At 35.6% G+C, this 13692-nt stretch overlaps 1 protein-coding gene and 1 pseudogene across 1 annotated transcript in view; one reads left to right on the top strand and one right to left on the bottom strand.

Moving 5' to 3' along the window:
* Positions 1-2084: 2084 nt before the first annotated feature.
* Positions 2085-3191, bottom strand: LOC101651325 (annotated as a pseudogene).
* Positions 3192-8878: 5687 nt separating this feature from the next.
* The window catches only part of LOC101646537 (bile acid receptor-like), an 18196-nt gene continuing 13382 nt past the window's right edge, over positions 8879-13692 (top strand). Inside the window, exons 1-3 of the mRNA XM_045291998.1 lie at positions 8879-8885; positions 9790-10152; positions 12499-12639. Of these exons, the coding sequence (XP_045147933.1) occupies positions 8879-8885; positions 9790-10152; positions 12499-12639 (511 nt within the window). The remainder of the gene's footprint in view (positions 8886-9789; positions 10153-12498; positions 12640-13692) is intronic.

Below are 13692 nucleotides of genomic sequence, written 5' to 3'. Positions count from 1 at the left end.
TCTGTTACTGTCTATGAGAACTTGAACAAGTAATAATTATCTATTTATATTGTAGTTTTTCTTAGCCAAAAACATGAGAGGGTTGGACTAGATGACTCACACCAATCTAACATTTAGCATCTCTATAAATTTTCTAAAAATGTGAATAATAATTCATAGGTTGGTAACATCATGGATATCAATCTATGGATTATTATTCACACTCTTAGTTTTCCACATACATTTTACTTTGTAGGTGATGCAAAGACAAATCTCAGTATTAGTGGAGTTTGAATTAATGAGACCTTTCCCTCTGTATATACTGCTCATTAGTTTGTAGACACCAAATATTTTGTAATCAAAGTGGAAGAATGCCAAATTCAATAAAAAAGCAAAATATTTATTAAGTAAACAATAAGGAACTCTGGGAGAGTGTGACGTGAAGGTCCAAAGGCTTCTATCCCTGATGATCTGGTTATTATTTGATTTATGTCAGCGTGTAACTGCCCTTCTTTTGACCTGAGAGAGGATGTGTGGGAAGTTTGTGTCTTAGAGCTGAAGCATTGCTCTGCAGCGTGTCTGGAGCCTAAATTTATGCAGAGTGCCCCCTTCTACATGACCCCCCTTGATAAGTAGGGAAAGTCCGCTCCAGCTGGACAGTTGAAGTGATTACTAACTATTTCATACTCATTCTGTGAGGAAAGGACAGTCTATCTCATGTAATTGTGAGTATTTTCATCTCTCAAATTAAAAAAAACATGTTAATTTTCATGTTAATTTTATTGGCAAGCTGTTTTAAACTTATTCAACGGTAAAATGTTAATGAGAAGATTATTTTCTGAGATCTTTAAGGGAACAATCATGTTATTACCATGATGGTGAAAATGTAAAGAGTGTTTCCCTTTTAATAACAAGAAATATAGTTAGGTAAAGAGGATTATACAGTAATTTGGTTCTTGCCTAAAGAATGTCAAGACAGTTTTGGATTGTAGTTAGGCTTTGCTGGACATTTCATGTAATAATGCAAATTATTTTATAATGATGTTGACTATAATATTTTTACATGAAACCTTTAAAAATCAAGAATTTATCCATAAGATAGATCTTCTTTTAAAATATTAGGCTTTGAACATGTAAATTCAAAGCAATTTAAATACAGTATATTTTGATAAAGGCATACTCAGGAAATTACATCTCTGTTGAAATGGTATGATGGCATATTATGAAAAGTGTTTCAGACTATGAAAATAAAGACTATATTTCTGTATCTCTGGAACATATAAAATATTATTTTATTTCATCGTTATCAGTTTTCTAAACCCTTAATCTATTTTTACTCTTTTTTATGTCTACTATCTTCAGTAAACTGTGAAAATTACTTGACATAACATTAATTGTACACTTTTCCAAGTTAAAATTATGTGTGGTATTGTATGCTTCCATTTATGTGAACTACCTAGAGTAGAAACTATCTGTAGATACACATAGTAGAATAGGGGCGAGGGGTTGGAGGGAATGTGGGCGACAGCTAATGAGTATAGAGTGTCTTTTTTGGGGTGATGAAAATGTTCTCTACTTTGTGGTGATGGTTGCACAACTCTGTAAATATTCTAAACATTACTATTAGCACACTTTAAAAAAGCGAGGTTAGTTATATCCCAATAAAGCTATTAAAACTATACATGAAGATTTCATCTCTCTAAAGGATAGATTGGTTTTTAAATGAGGAATCTCTAATTTATATTGTTATTAAATACATTCCAATTTTACTTTTTTGGTTCCAGTGAACTCTGAGAAGAGAATTTTGGCTCAAAGAAGCCCTGTCAGGAAAAAAGCCGCCAATGTCCAAAAATACTTTATCAAATGTTATCATATGTAAGCATCACATGATGTTTAGTGAAGGCTACTATGAAAACTAAAATGATTTTTTGTGACACTTTTTATTAAGAGGCCTCATCAATAAGTATTCCTAAACAATAAACAATGGGACACTAAAACATAAAAAGAAACATGTTATGGACACATGAGTCAGACAAACACCCTTAAATCTTCTTATTGCCTTTATGCAGCCAATGCATAATATTTAAGCAAAATTCTATTTTTCATTAAGCAAACATTTTTGCATAAGCTGCCTTCTCCTTATCTTTCTGTGCCTTTATCTTTTGCTTGACTCTCAGCAATTCTGCCTGGAGAGCTTTATCTTCAGGTGCTAACTCCTGAGCTTTCTTGAGATCAGACAGTGCTTGATTATAGTCTCTTAATCCTTGCCACCCTTGAGCTCTGCCGTACAGTGCCTTAGTCTATGCTGGATCTAGTTCAAGAGCTTCCAAGCAGCTATTCACTGCTCCCTGTCCATTGGACATCTTCAGTTTACAAGCTCCAATATTCAGCCCACAGCTTAAAGCTATAGGTCGTAGCTTGGATCTATCTGCTTTCTCACTAACAGCCTGCGAGCCTTCTACACACCTTACAACTTTGGCATCCTTCTTTATGGCCATCTCCCAGTTTTGGGATTAAAAAAAGTCTTTCCAATGTTTTTTATGTCCTCTGTTATCAACAAAATTTTATCTACATCTTTTAAGTCTATCTCAGCATCTTCAGGGAAATCTGGATGACTGTCACCAGAGCCATCTTTGGGGAATATTCCCCAATCGTCCCCTTCTTTCAATTTTCCACATTCTGCAATAACGCACAATTTGGCAGGCTTTTCACCTTTCACTTCTATATTTTCAGCATCTTTGCCACGTCCATTCCTTTAATAACTTGACCAAATACCACATTTACCATCCAAATGAGGAGTTGGACCTGTTGTGATAAAGAACTGAGAACCGTTTGTATTGGGCTCTGCATTTGCTATGCTCCATAAACCTTCCTCATCATGCTTATAATAGAAATTTTCATCTTCAAATTTTCACCATAAAGACTTTCTCCACCAGTCCCATTCTGATTTGAGAAGTCTCCATCCAGAATCATGAATTTCTTAATAATTTGATGGAAAGGGCACCCTTTCAAATGGAGCGGTTTTCCAGTTGTGGGTCCAATGCCTTTTTCTCCAGTACATAATGCACGAGAATTTTCTGCAGTTTTAGGGACAATATCTGCAAACAACTCTAAGACAATCGACCAACTTGCTCCCCTCCGTTGTCCACATCAAAGAAGACTCTGGGGTTGCTGGGGTTGGAGGGCTTAGTTTGAGGGGAGGGGTGGGACATCTTGACCTCCACACGTGGTTACTAAAATGATTTTCATGTGCAGTAATCTGCTTTTTAGTTATAGTAACTTCATGTATTTTTTTTGTATTGCTATATGAAAATTTACTAAGAACAATTTATAGTTAAGGCCAAGGAAATGCAAATTAATAATAAATTTAAGCATCTTTTCAGGAGAATAGACATTATAATCTGTTCAAAATATGATTGCTATAAAAGTCATAGTTGTTGGAAGAAAAATATATTTTATATATTTTATATCTTCAAATATACATTTGCTCTTCTTGATAAAATCACCTCTTAGCCAGGCCACTTTTGCTTTAATTAAATATTTACTAGAAAAGATAACCAAATAGAATTATTCCAGACCCTCTGTAACTTTTCACTTTACTTAGCAGGATAGAAAGTTTTCTATTATAAGTCTTTATGTTATTAGTAATCTCTTTTTATTGTTGTCTTGAGTGCCTTATGGTTGTTATTGTTAGGTGTTGTCTAGTTGGTTCCGACTCATAGTAATCCTACCTACCACAAAAGGAAACATTCCCAGAGGGAGCACTAGAACGGATTGTGGTTGCATGAATCAGCTTAAAGGTGATTTGACCATGGGGGAGGAAGAATGCTTTAAAATTGATGTGGGGGTGATTGTACAATTCTCCATGATATGATTGAATGATCAAACTATTGCTTGATATGATATGTAAATTACTTACAAATAAAACTGCTGGGGGAAAAAAGAAATTATCACAGGGGAAAAAGAAACACTTCCCAGTCTTGCACAATTCTCAGAAGTGTTGCTATGTTTGAGCCCATTGTTATAGCCACTGGGTCAATCCATCTCGACGGGCTTTCTCTTATACACTGGCCTACTTTACTAGTGAAAATATAATGTCCTTTTCCAGGGACTGGTCTCTCCTAATACCATGTCCAAAGTACAAGAGACCAAGCCTCACTGTCCTTGTTTCTAAGGAGCATTCTGCCTGTACATCTTCCAGGACAGATTTGTTTCTTTGACATTTCATGGTACTTTCAATATTCTTTGCACACCCTGTAATTCAAAGGCATTGATTTTTCCTTTGCTTCCTTATCACTGTTCATCTTTCTCCTGTATATAAGTGATTGAAAATATCATGGCTTGGGCCAGAGGCACCTTAATCCTCAAGGGGACATCTTTACTTTTAACTAACACTTTAAATAGGTATTCTGTATCAGATTTGTCCAAACGCAATACTTCATTTGATTTGTTGATTGTTGCTGGCAAGGGCATCGATTGCGGATCCAAGTAAAAGCAAGTTCTTGACAATGAAATATTTTCCCCATGTTGCTTAGTAGTCTTGTTGTTGTTAGTGACACGTAGTTGCTCCTACCTATGGCGACCCCATGCTCAACAGAATGAAGCACCTAAGGATCCTGCGTCTATTGATGCAGCCACTGTGTCAGTTCATCTCATCACGGGCCTTCCTCTTTTTCGCTGCCCTGCTACTTTACCAAACCCGATGTCCTTCTCTATGGACTGATCTTTCCTGACAATATGTCCAAAGTATGTAAGATGAAGTCTTGTCATCCTTGCCTCTAAGAAGCACTCTGATCTTACTTCTTCCAACACTGACTGGCTTGTTCTTTTAGCAGTCCATGATACTTTCAATAGTCTTCTCTAGCACCACAATTCAAATGCATCGATTCTTCTTTGATCTTCCTTATTCAACATCCAATTTTCACATGCATATGATGCAATAGAGAACAGGTGATGACCCATGGCTTGGGTCAGGTGTACCTTAGTCCTCAAAATAACATCTTTGTTCTTCTATACTTTAAAGAGGCCTTGTGCAGCAGATTTAACTAATGCAATAAGTCTTTGAATCTCTTGACTGCTGCTTCCAAGAGCATTGCTTGTGGTTCCAAGCAAGATAAAGTCCTTGACAATGACAACCTTTTCTCCATTTATCATGATGTTACTTATTGGTCTAGTTATGAGGAATCTGGACTTCCTTACCTTGAGTTTTACTCCACACTGAAGGCTGCAATCCTTGATCTTCATCAGCAAGTGCTTTAAGTCCTCACTTTCATCAAGCAAGGTTGTGTCATCTACATACCAAAGGTTGTTAATAAGCCTTCCTCCAATCCTGGTACCACGTGCTTCTTCGAATAATCAAGCTCCTCTGATGGCTTGCTCGGCATACAGATTGAATAGTATGAGAGGATACAACCTGATGCACAGCTTTCCTGATTTTAAACCATGCAGCATTCCCTTGTTCTGGGAATGCACAACTGCCTTTTGATCCATGTACAAGCTCTGAATGAACACAATGAAGAATTCCCATTCTTCTCAAAGTTATTCACAGTTTATTATGCTCCACACAGTCAAATGCTTTTGCGTAGTCAATAAAACAGCTTTCTGGTATTCTCTGCTTTGAACCCAGATCCAGCTGCCATTAGCAATGATATTCATTGTTCTACATTCATCTTTATTTTATCAAATAATAATAAAACAACAAAACAAAACAAAAACCCTCATTGCCATCCAGCCAATGTCAAGTCATAGCAATGCTATAGGGTAGAACTGCTCCTGTAGGCTTCCAAGACTGTAACTCTTCACGAGAGTAGAGAGCCCCATCTTTCTCCTTCAGAGTAAATGGTGGTTTTGAACTACTGACCCTGCTGTTAGCAGCCCAAAGCATGACCACTACATCACCAGGGCTCAAGGTCAGTCATAGACTCCAGGGAGATTATTTATTGATATCAGTCCTTTCTTTTTTTCAAGGAAAATGTCTTCTTCTTTTTTTTTTTTTGAAAATGTCTTCTTTAAGGTACACTTATTTGGGGATACAATTTAGGTTCTCTTTGTTCTATCCAATACCCATTTTTAATGACTGTTCTTTGGCAATCAGAAGAGTAGGAGATTCAAGTGCTTTCAAAGTAATCTTTTGGATAACAGAGAGGACATATTATTAATTTTTATTTATATAAAACTATCAGTCATTTCTGACAAATCAATTTGCAGATAGTTCTAACAACAACAGAAAACTAGACACTAAACAAAGGAACACATGCTGTCAAATTACCTAGTTGCTGAACATTGTAGTCCTCATTCTTTCTTGTTGCTATTAGTTGTTGTTGAGGAACCACTGCTTAGTTGTGGGCCATCCTCAAACTCACTAGCCTGGCCAGACTATTGTGGAGTCTACTATGCCAAACTATGTCACTGAGAGTCTGCCATACCCACAGAGCCTTCTACTTCACCAGACATAATGTAGGAGATACTTTTTAGCGATATTACAATTTGAATCATGTTCATCTACATAAAAACCTTAGCTATGTAGTTTATCATATGAGTAATAAATCAAAGTAAAAGATTTCATAATATAATCTCAGAATTTTATCTCAGAAGCTTGTAATATATATTTTTTGGGATGATTAAAAATCCATTTTCGTCATTTCTGGTTCTTTTTCTAGGTGAAAAATTGCCCTTATATTTTAATGGAGAGGATTAAGTTATAAAATATGAAGGAACTTTAGCATGTCCTTTGTTTTCTATCAATAGCTTTCATTTTCTTAAACTGTTTTTTATTATATTCCAAGATGTTTAATTTATATTCAAGTATTAATAGAATTTAATTCTATTCAAGTTAATTCAAATATGGTGCTTGATGTTTTTATTAGTTTATTTATTCCTTTCTTTTCAAAAAATTTTAAAAAGATTTTTTAATCAAGCCCCCTCCTCCCCACTCTGTTTATTCCTTTCTAAGAAATAACAAGACTAACTTTTTCTGAATGGGATGTCTTGGGTTTTGATTTTTTTTCTCATAGCAGTTTATGATTTTTAGGCTCTACTCTTAAAACACTTTTACATGTCATTAATAAACGATCTTCCTTAGTCTTGATGTTTTTATTAGTTTATTTATTCCTTTCTTTTCAAAAAATTTTAAAAAGATTTTTTAATCAAGCCCCCTCCTCCCCACTCTGTTTATTCCTTTCTAAGAAATAACAAGACTAACTTTTTCTGAATGGGATGTCTTGGGTTTTGATTTTTTTTCTCATAGCAGCTTATGATTTTTAGGCTCTACTCTTAAAACACTTTTACATGTCATTAATAAACGATCTTCCTTAGTCAAGTAGAACCAAAATTAATTATGTTTAGCGTATCGCTATACTATGAAAAGGAAATATTTATAAAGTCTTGGAAGATAAAGATAAAAATGCTATGAAAAGTCATTACTTCTCTTATTCTTTAAGTTTCTTTATCTTTATCAAAAGTTTAGCTTTTCTTCCTAATTTATCTAATTTAGAGCAGTCAAATCCTGAAACTATTAGAATACCCTTATGGGAATAATTTATGAAGTCAAGAACTGTGCTATATTTTACACCAATACTTTAACTGAACTCAGGAACTTGGTAGGAGAGTTTTATTATTTCCTACTACAAATTAGGAAAGCCAACCATGAGGAGGTTAGTAGATGGCTCCTAAATAGATGGTAAAACCAGTGTGAAACCTACTGCGAAGCAAGGTACACTTTCAAGTGCCTATCGTTATCATCACTATTTACTAGATTATTTAAAATAACTGAGCAATAAAGATATTGGCAGCATGAAGTAACTTGGTCTTCAGAGATGTATACAATGAGTTCAACAATTAAGATGTAAGTATAAATGTTTCTTGTATAAATTCTGCTAAATTGCTTATTTTTGAAAAGCAGCACTGTACTTTTATAGAGGCACTTTGATTTGACAATCAGAACTTTGAGGAGTTTACAGGAATTTTGTTTCTTTCAGGTTTTATTCTGAGGAGTTCAGCATTCACTAAAGTGAATGAAGCCGTGGGTCAGAGAATGGCAGATTCTTATCTCTCTGCATCTGATGAGTACTGTCTTTCAGAATCAGGGCAGCACTATGGTATGTAATTAAAAAATTATAGTAAATCGGCAATCAAACTCTTTTTGGAGGGGAAAGAGGGGAAGTATGGTTAGCTTCAGAGAGTTTGCAAACAGCAAGTAACAAGTGACCAAGGCTCTAAATTATTTCTTACAAGAAAGAATATAACCAATGAAAAGAATAAGCAATTTTAAATGTTCTAAGTCAATTGCAAAGAAGCCATGCACAATAGTCTAAAATTGCTTTCAATCTTTAAAAAATAGCATGCAAATTAGAAGTTAATTTAGAGGCTAGTAGAAGATAAGTTTTATGTAATTTAATGTGTAGTTCACAGAAGTTATGAAATATATACTTGACTATTTTAATCTATATATGAGATTCTTATAAAAGGGAAAGAAGTAGAAAACAATGCAGAAGACTATGTACATTTTTAATGAAAAGAAAAAGCTAACTATAAATGTAACCTTAAAAGTTAGTTTTCTTTTATAATTTGAACTCTGGTTTTCATGCTAATGGAATATCAGCCAATGTACTTCAGGGATGTAAAAGGGGCTTTGGGCACTCACCAAAAGGCACACTTCTTAAAAACAACAACAGTTATATTGCATTTGATGATAACCTTTTTACTGATATCAGGCTGCCATTTGGTGTTTATTCAACACTTAGTATCACAATGAATGTCATTTTATTGCAAATGCTGCATGTGAATTATTATTAAAAATTGTGCAGCTTACTAACCTTCGTGGTAGAACTTTGAAGGTAGGAGTGAGTCTAATCATCTGGTGATCCAGTCCCAGGAAAAGTACAACTATTACTAGTCCCAGATGAAAAGTAACGAAGTATTCCTGGACCCTTTATGGCTGGGTCTCCTGATTTAGATTCTGTAATTTGTTGAAAGCAGCAAAAAGTCAGTGTTTGAGAGCGTCTGGTAATAATGCTTCTGCTGTAAGTTACGCTTTGTTTTATAGTTTATATGTGGCTTTACATCTTATTTCATTTCCTCCTTATAATAAACCTGTGAGGTATGCCCAGATAATTGCTAGTTGGAATCCTAGACAACAAAATAAGAAACAAAACAAAACAAAGCAAAAAAACAAACAAACAAGTAATTGAAGTCAGGGCTACAAAAGGGCAAAGGAGAGTGTTGTAGTATATTAAATGGGGAGTTCCCAGAAAACTTTTCTTTCTTTCTTTCTTTCTTTCTTTCTTTCTTTCTTTCTTTCTTTCTTTCTTTCTTTCTTTCTTTCTTTCTTTCTTTCTCCTTTTCTTCAAATAACCAAGGCAAAAATGTATTTTAGTCTGATTTTTCTTTTTGTGGGGAGTGAGATAATCAATTAATAACCTAATTTTCTGAATTGCCATACTTTGAAAGCTGTTGTGTCCACCACAAGAAACATCTAGAAGAGAGGGGGAATTGTCTTCACCACGACCTCTTGGGAAATACTCATCCCTACTTAAGGTTGCATTGGCCTATAAGCCATTAGCAACTATTGCCTTTCTCCCAGCTCCCAAGCAGTCTCTGCAAAACCCGGGATGGTAATCTGAAAATGTGCTGCAATTCATTCAGTTTAAGGTCTGCCCATCCTGCTGGACAGCAAGACCCCTGGGATTTAGCAGACATGTTTAACTGTCTAAAATGTTGAGCATCAACACATTGATATTTGAAAATGATTATGAAGTTTTAAATTTTGATCATTTGTCCTTTTTGTGTATGTGTGTGTTAAAAAAAACCTAGATTTTTTGCCAGAACAAGTCAATTATCAGCTGCATGACTCTGATGTTCAAGAATCACCTTATTGCCAGTATTCCACGGCCCAGTTTCCTCCAGCTTTACAGTCCCAATATTTACAAAGTCATTTCAGCACTTACAGCTTGGATCCGAATTACAGTGGTGGACAGTGTGGCCTTCGTTCCTGTGAATTAACTAAACCCACGTATGTGATTGCCCACCACATGGAAGATGGATACCCTGGAATAAAAAGCTTCAGACCAATTTATTCTCCTGAGATAATTAAGGGACAGGGAGAACTCTGCGTAGTTTGTGGCGACAAAGCATCAGGATATCATTATAATGCACTTACTTGTGAGGGTTGCAAAGGTAAGGATAAAGTTAAAATGAAACTTCAATTTTGGTCTTCATTTTAGCATGTGAGAATTCTTACTTTTAAAAAAATGAAAAATAAAACCAAAGCATGCAGCCAGATGTTTAAAGGCGGTCGATCTGTGGGATCCAATGTGAAAATATAATGTAATAAAGCTGAGATTCAATTTCCTTTTTACTCGATGAGAATGCTAACATTTACTTGGAAATTAATTATTTAGTTAGTAGCAGTTTGTCATGTTCCTGAATCTGAAGTTGGAACTGGGAATTCCTTTTTAAAAATGACCTGAATTTAAAAAGAGATTAATCATTTTTTTTCACACCCACCCACTCCCCAAATTAATCATTTTATTGGGGCCTTGGACAGCTCTTATCACAATCCATTACATCCATCCATTGTGTCAAACACATTTTTACATTTGTTGCCATCATCATTTTCAAAACATTTTTTTCTACTTGAGTCTTTGGTATCAGCTCACTTTTTTCCTTCCCTCCTTCATGAACTCTTAATAATTAAGAAATTATTATTATTTTCTCATGTCGTACACTGACCGATGTCTCCCTTCACCCAGTTGTCTGTTGTCCATTCCCCAGGGAGGGGGTTATATGTTGATCATTGTGATCAGTTCCTCATTCTTCCCCCACCTTCCCTTTCCCCTATGGTATTGCTACTCTCATTATTGGTCCTGAGGGGTTTATCTGTATGACCTGAATTTCTACTAAAATAATTTTTCATGAGGTTGATTTGATTTCATCAGGAGGGAATTTGAATGAAATTATGTTTTCAGATTCTATCCAAGTCTCTTTACTTTGAAATGTTTTTCAAAATACAAATTGGAGAGCTAAATGTGAAGACCATCGTTGACAATAGCATTTTCAAAGAATAAGACAAAATTTGATGGAACCTCGAGGTTTTAAAAAAAGCTTTTGCATTATTTTATTCACAAATGCAGTGTTGGGATAGTATCTGAAAATCATAGGTCACTACAATGTTAGGTAACCGTGTCTGTTGGAAGTAGATGAAGATTTGCTCTCAAGGTCAAAGCCAAATGAAGATCCTGGAGAACAAGTACTAGTTTGTTTTTTTTTTTAATCATTTTATTAGGGGCTCATACAACTCTTATCACAATCCATACACACATCAATTGTGTAAAGCGCATTTGTACATTCATTGCCCTCATCATTCTCAAAACATTTTCTCTCCCCTTAAACCCCCGGTATTAGTTCCTCATTTGTCCCCTCCCTCCCCGCTCCCCCTCCCTCATGAGCCCTTGATAGTTTATAAATTGTTATTTTGTCATATCTTGCCCTGTCAGACTTTAAAAAAAAATATTTTATTGAGGGCTCGTACATTTCTTATCACAGTCCATACGTACATCCACTGAGTCAAGCACCTATGTACACCCGTTGCCCTCATCAATCTCAAAACATTTGCTCTCCACTTTAGCCCTCAATATCATTTGCTCATTTTCCCCTTCCCTCCCCCCTCCCCCCTCCCCCAAGTACTAGTTTTATGAATAGAATAGTTAGGAAAGTGTTTGCTTACTTTTGAAATGCAATGACTTTAACTTAAAACATAATTGAGGACTGAGGCTTCGTTCAGGAGCCTAAACTGAAATTGTTGCTCCTTCAGTCATGCCTAACTCATGAAACTCCCACATTCAAGTGTGTCAACAGAAAAGGAGGATTTGGTAGGGCTCTATTAGGGGGATTGACTAACTTTATCAATGCTCCTGCCTAGGATGGAAGACATGTAAACTAGCAAGGATTATGGCAAAGGAACTGGTAGTGAAAGAGAAAAGGCAGAAGAAGGAGTCCTGTGCATTGACGTAAGGAGTGAAAAGAAAGGGTAGAGTCCTTCATACACATCCTGGCCCATCCAAGGTCTCAGATTAGAAAAAAAGAAAAGTAAGAACTCAGGGGAAATACTGAAAAACGGAGATGGTCAGCAGGACATGTTTAGAAGAGTGTTCCATCCTTTATGGGTTAACGTGGAAATATGAAAAGAAAATGTTTTTATCAGGTTATTTTACACGATCACTATTCTTTCCAAGGAGATGATGCTTCAGGGAGCCAGGATGTTCTATAGAACATGGTTTTAAAAATGCTTTCAGATGATGATGTATAACCAAAAATAAGAGAGGCTTAATGTGGTAGAATTATTTAGGTTGGCTTCCAGATGTAGTTATAAGGAACAGCATAGACATAGAATATAGCAATCAAGAAAAGATGAGAAAAATATTTTATTGAAATAATTTAGGTCACCTGAGCGCATCACTCCAGCCTGAAGGTATATGCGAATAAAGTGACATGTAACTAAAAAGCATTTCAATGTTTTATTAGGTTTTTTTCGACGCAGCATTACCAAAAATGCAGTATATAATTGCAAGAATGGAGGTCACTGTGAAATGGACATATACATGCGTAGAAAATGCCAAGAGTGCAGACTGAAAAAATGTAAAGCTGTGGGAATGTTGGCGGAATGTAAGTGCAATTATTTTTGAGGGACATCTAATTTTTCCTTACTTCACTGTGAACATTTACATATTTCTTTGGATTTGAGCTCCTTTTTTTTTTTTTTTTTTTTTAAGCAATTGCTGGATCGGGCTGGCTAAGTATCAGCCTAGATAATTATTTCCATAAATCCTGCTCTATAATCTATTGCCCTACTTTTGTCAATAATTCATTTTAATCGAAAATCCTTGTTTTCCTTATGCTATGCAACCTAAACTTATATAACATATCTAGAAAGGGGTTAATTCAAAAATAATAGTAACCTTTCTTTAGTCTTGTATCTTTGTTTATTTTAAAAAGTTAAATTGTATATTATGTGGGGGCTTACACTTCAGATCACTCACATTGCATTCAATAGTCCATAGCATGAATCAAGCCCTCGAGGAGTCTACCCCTAAATACTCTCCATCCTCCCCCTCCAGGGACCACCATCCTTGTCAACCGTCCATCCCACACCCGCCTTGGTAACTTCCAAAGTCTGTTCTCTGTGGTATGAGAGACTTTATCTTTTTTTCCCCTATCTCCTGTATATTAGTGGTCACGTGTAATAATTGTCCTTCTGTGATTGGCTAACTTCACTCACTATGTTCTCCAGGCCCACCAATGTTTTGAGATGTTTTATGGTTTCATCATTGTTTTTCAGCGATGCATAGCATTCCATTGTGTGTATGTACCAGTTTTTTAAAAAATTAATTCTTCTACTGATGACTATTTAGGTTGTTTCCATCTTGAATCTTTAGTAGCCAGTAGGATACTTAGTAATAGTTCAAAACCAATGTTCACTCTGAGGGAGAAACACGCGGCTTTCTACTCTCAGAAGAATTAGTCTTGGTAACTTACAGGGGCAGGTTTTACCCTATCTATAGGGTCACTATGATTTGGCATCAACTCCATAGGTAACAGTGAGTTTTGGTTTGGAGGATACTTAGGGGTGAAGAGTTGACTAACAATGAGCACACAGGTGTTCAAATTCCACTCAACAAGCAGAATAGTACCTAAACTTTTATGTGCCTTCTGTGCACT

Source organism: Echinops telfairi, unplaced genomic scaffold (genome assembly GCF_000313985.2).
Source record: "Echinops telfairi isolate 266 unplaced genomic scaffold, ASM31398v2 ScPeMD7_443;HRSCAF=831, whole genome shotgun sequence".
NCBI lineage: Eukaryota > Metazoa > Chordata > Mammalia > Afrosoricida > Tenrecidae > Echinops > Echinops telfairi.
The sequence above is the reverse complement of the archived record's forward strand: the minus strand, read 5'-3'. Positions and strand labels throughout refer to the sequence as shown.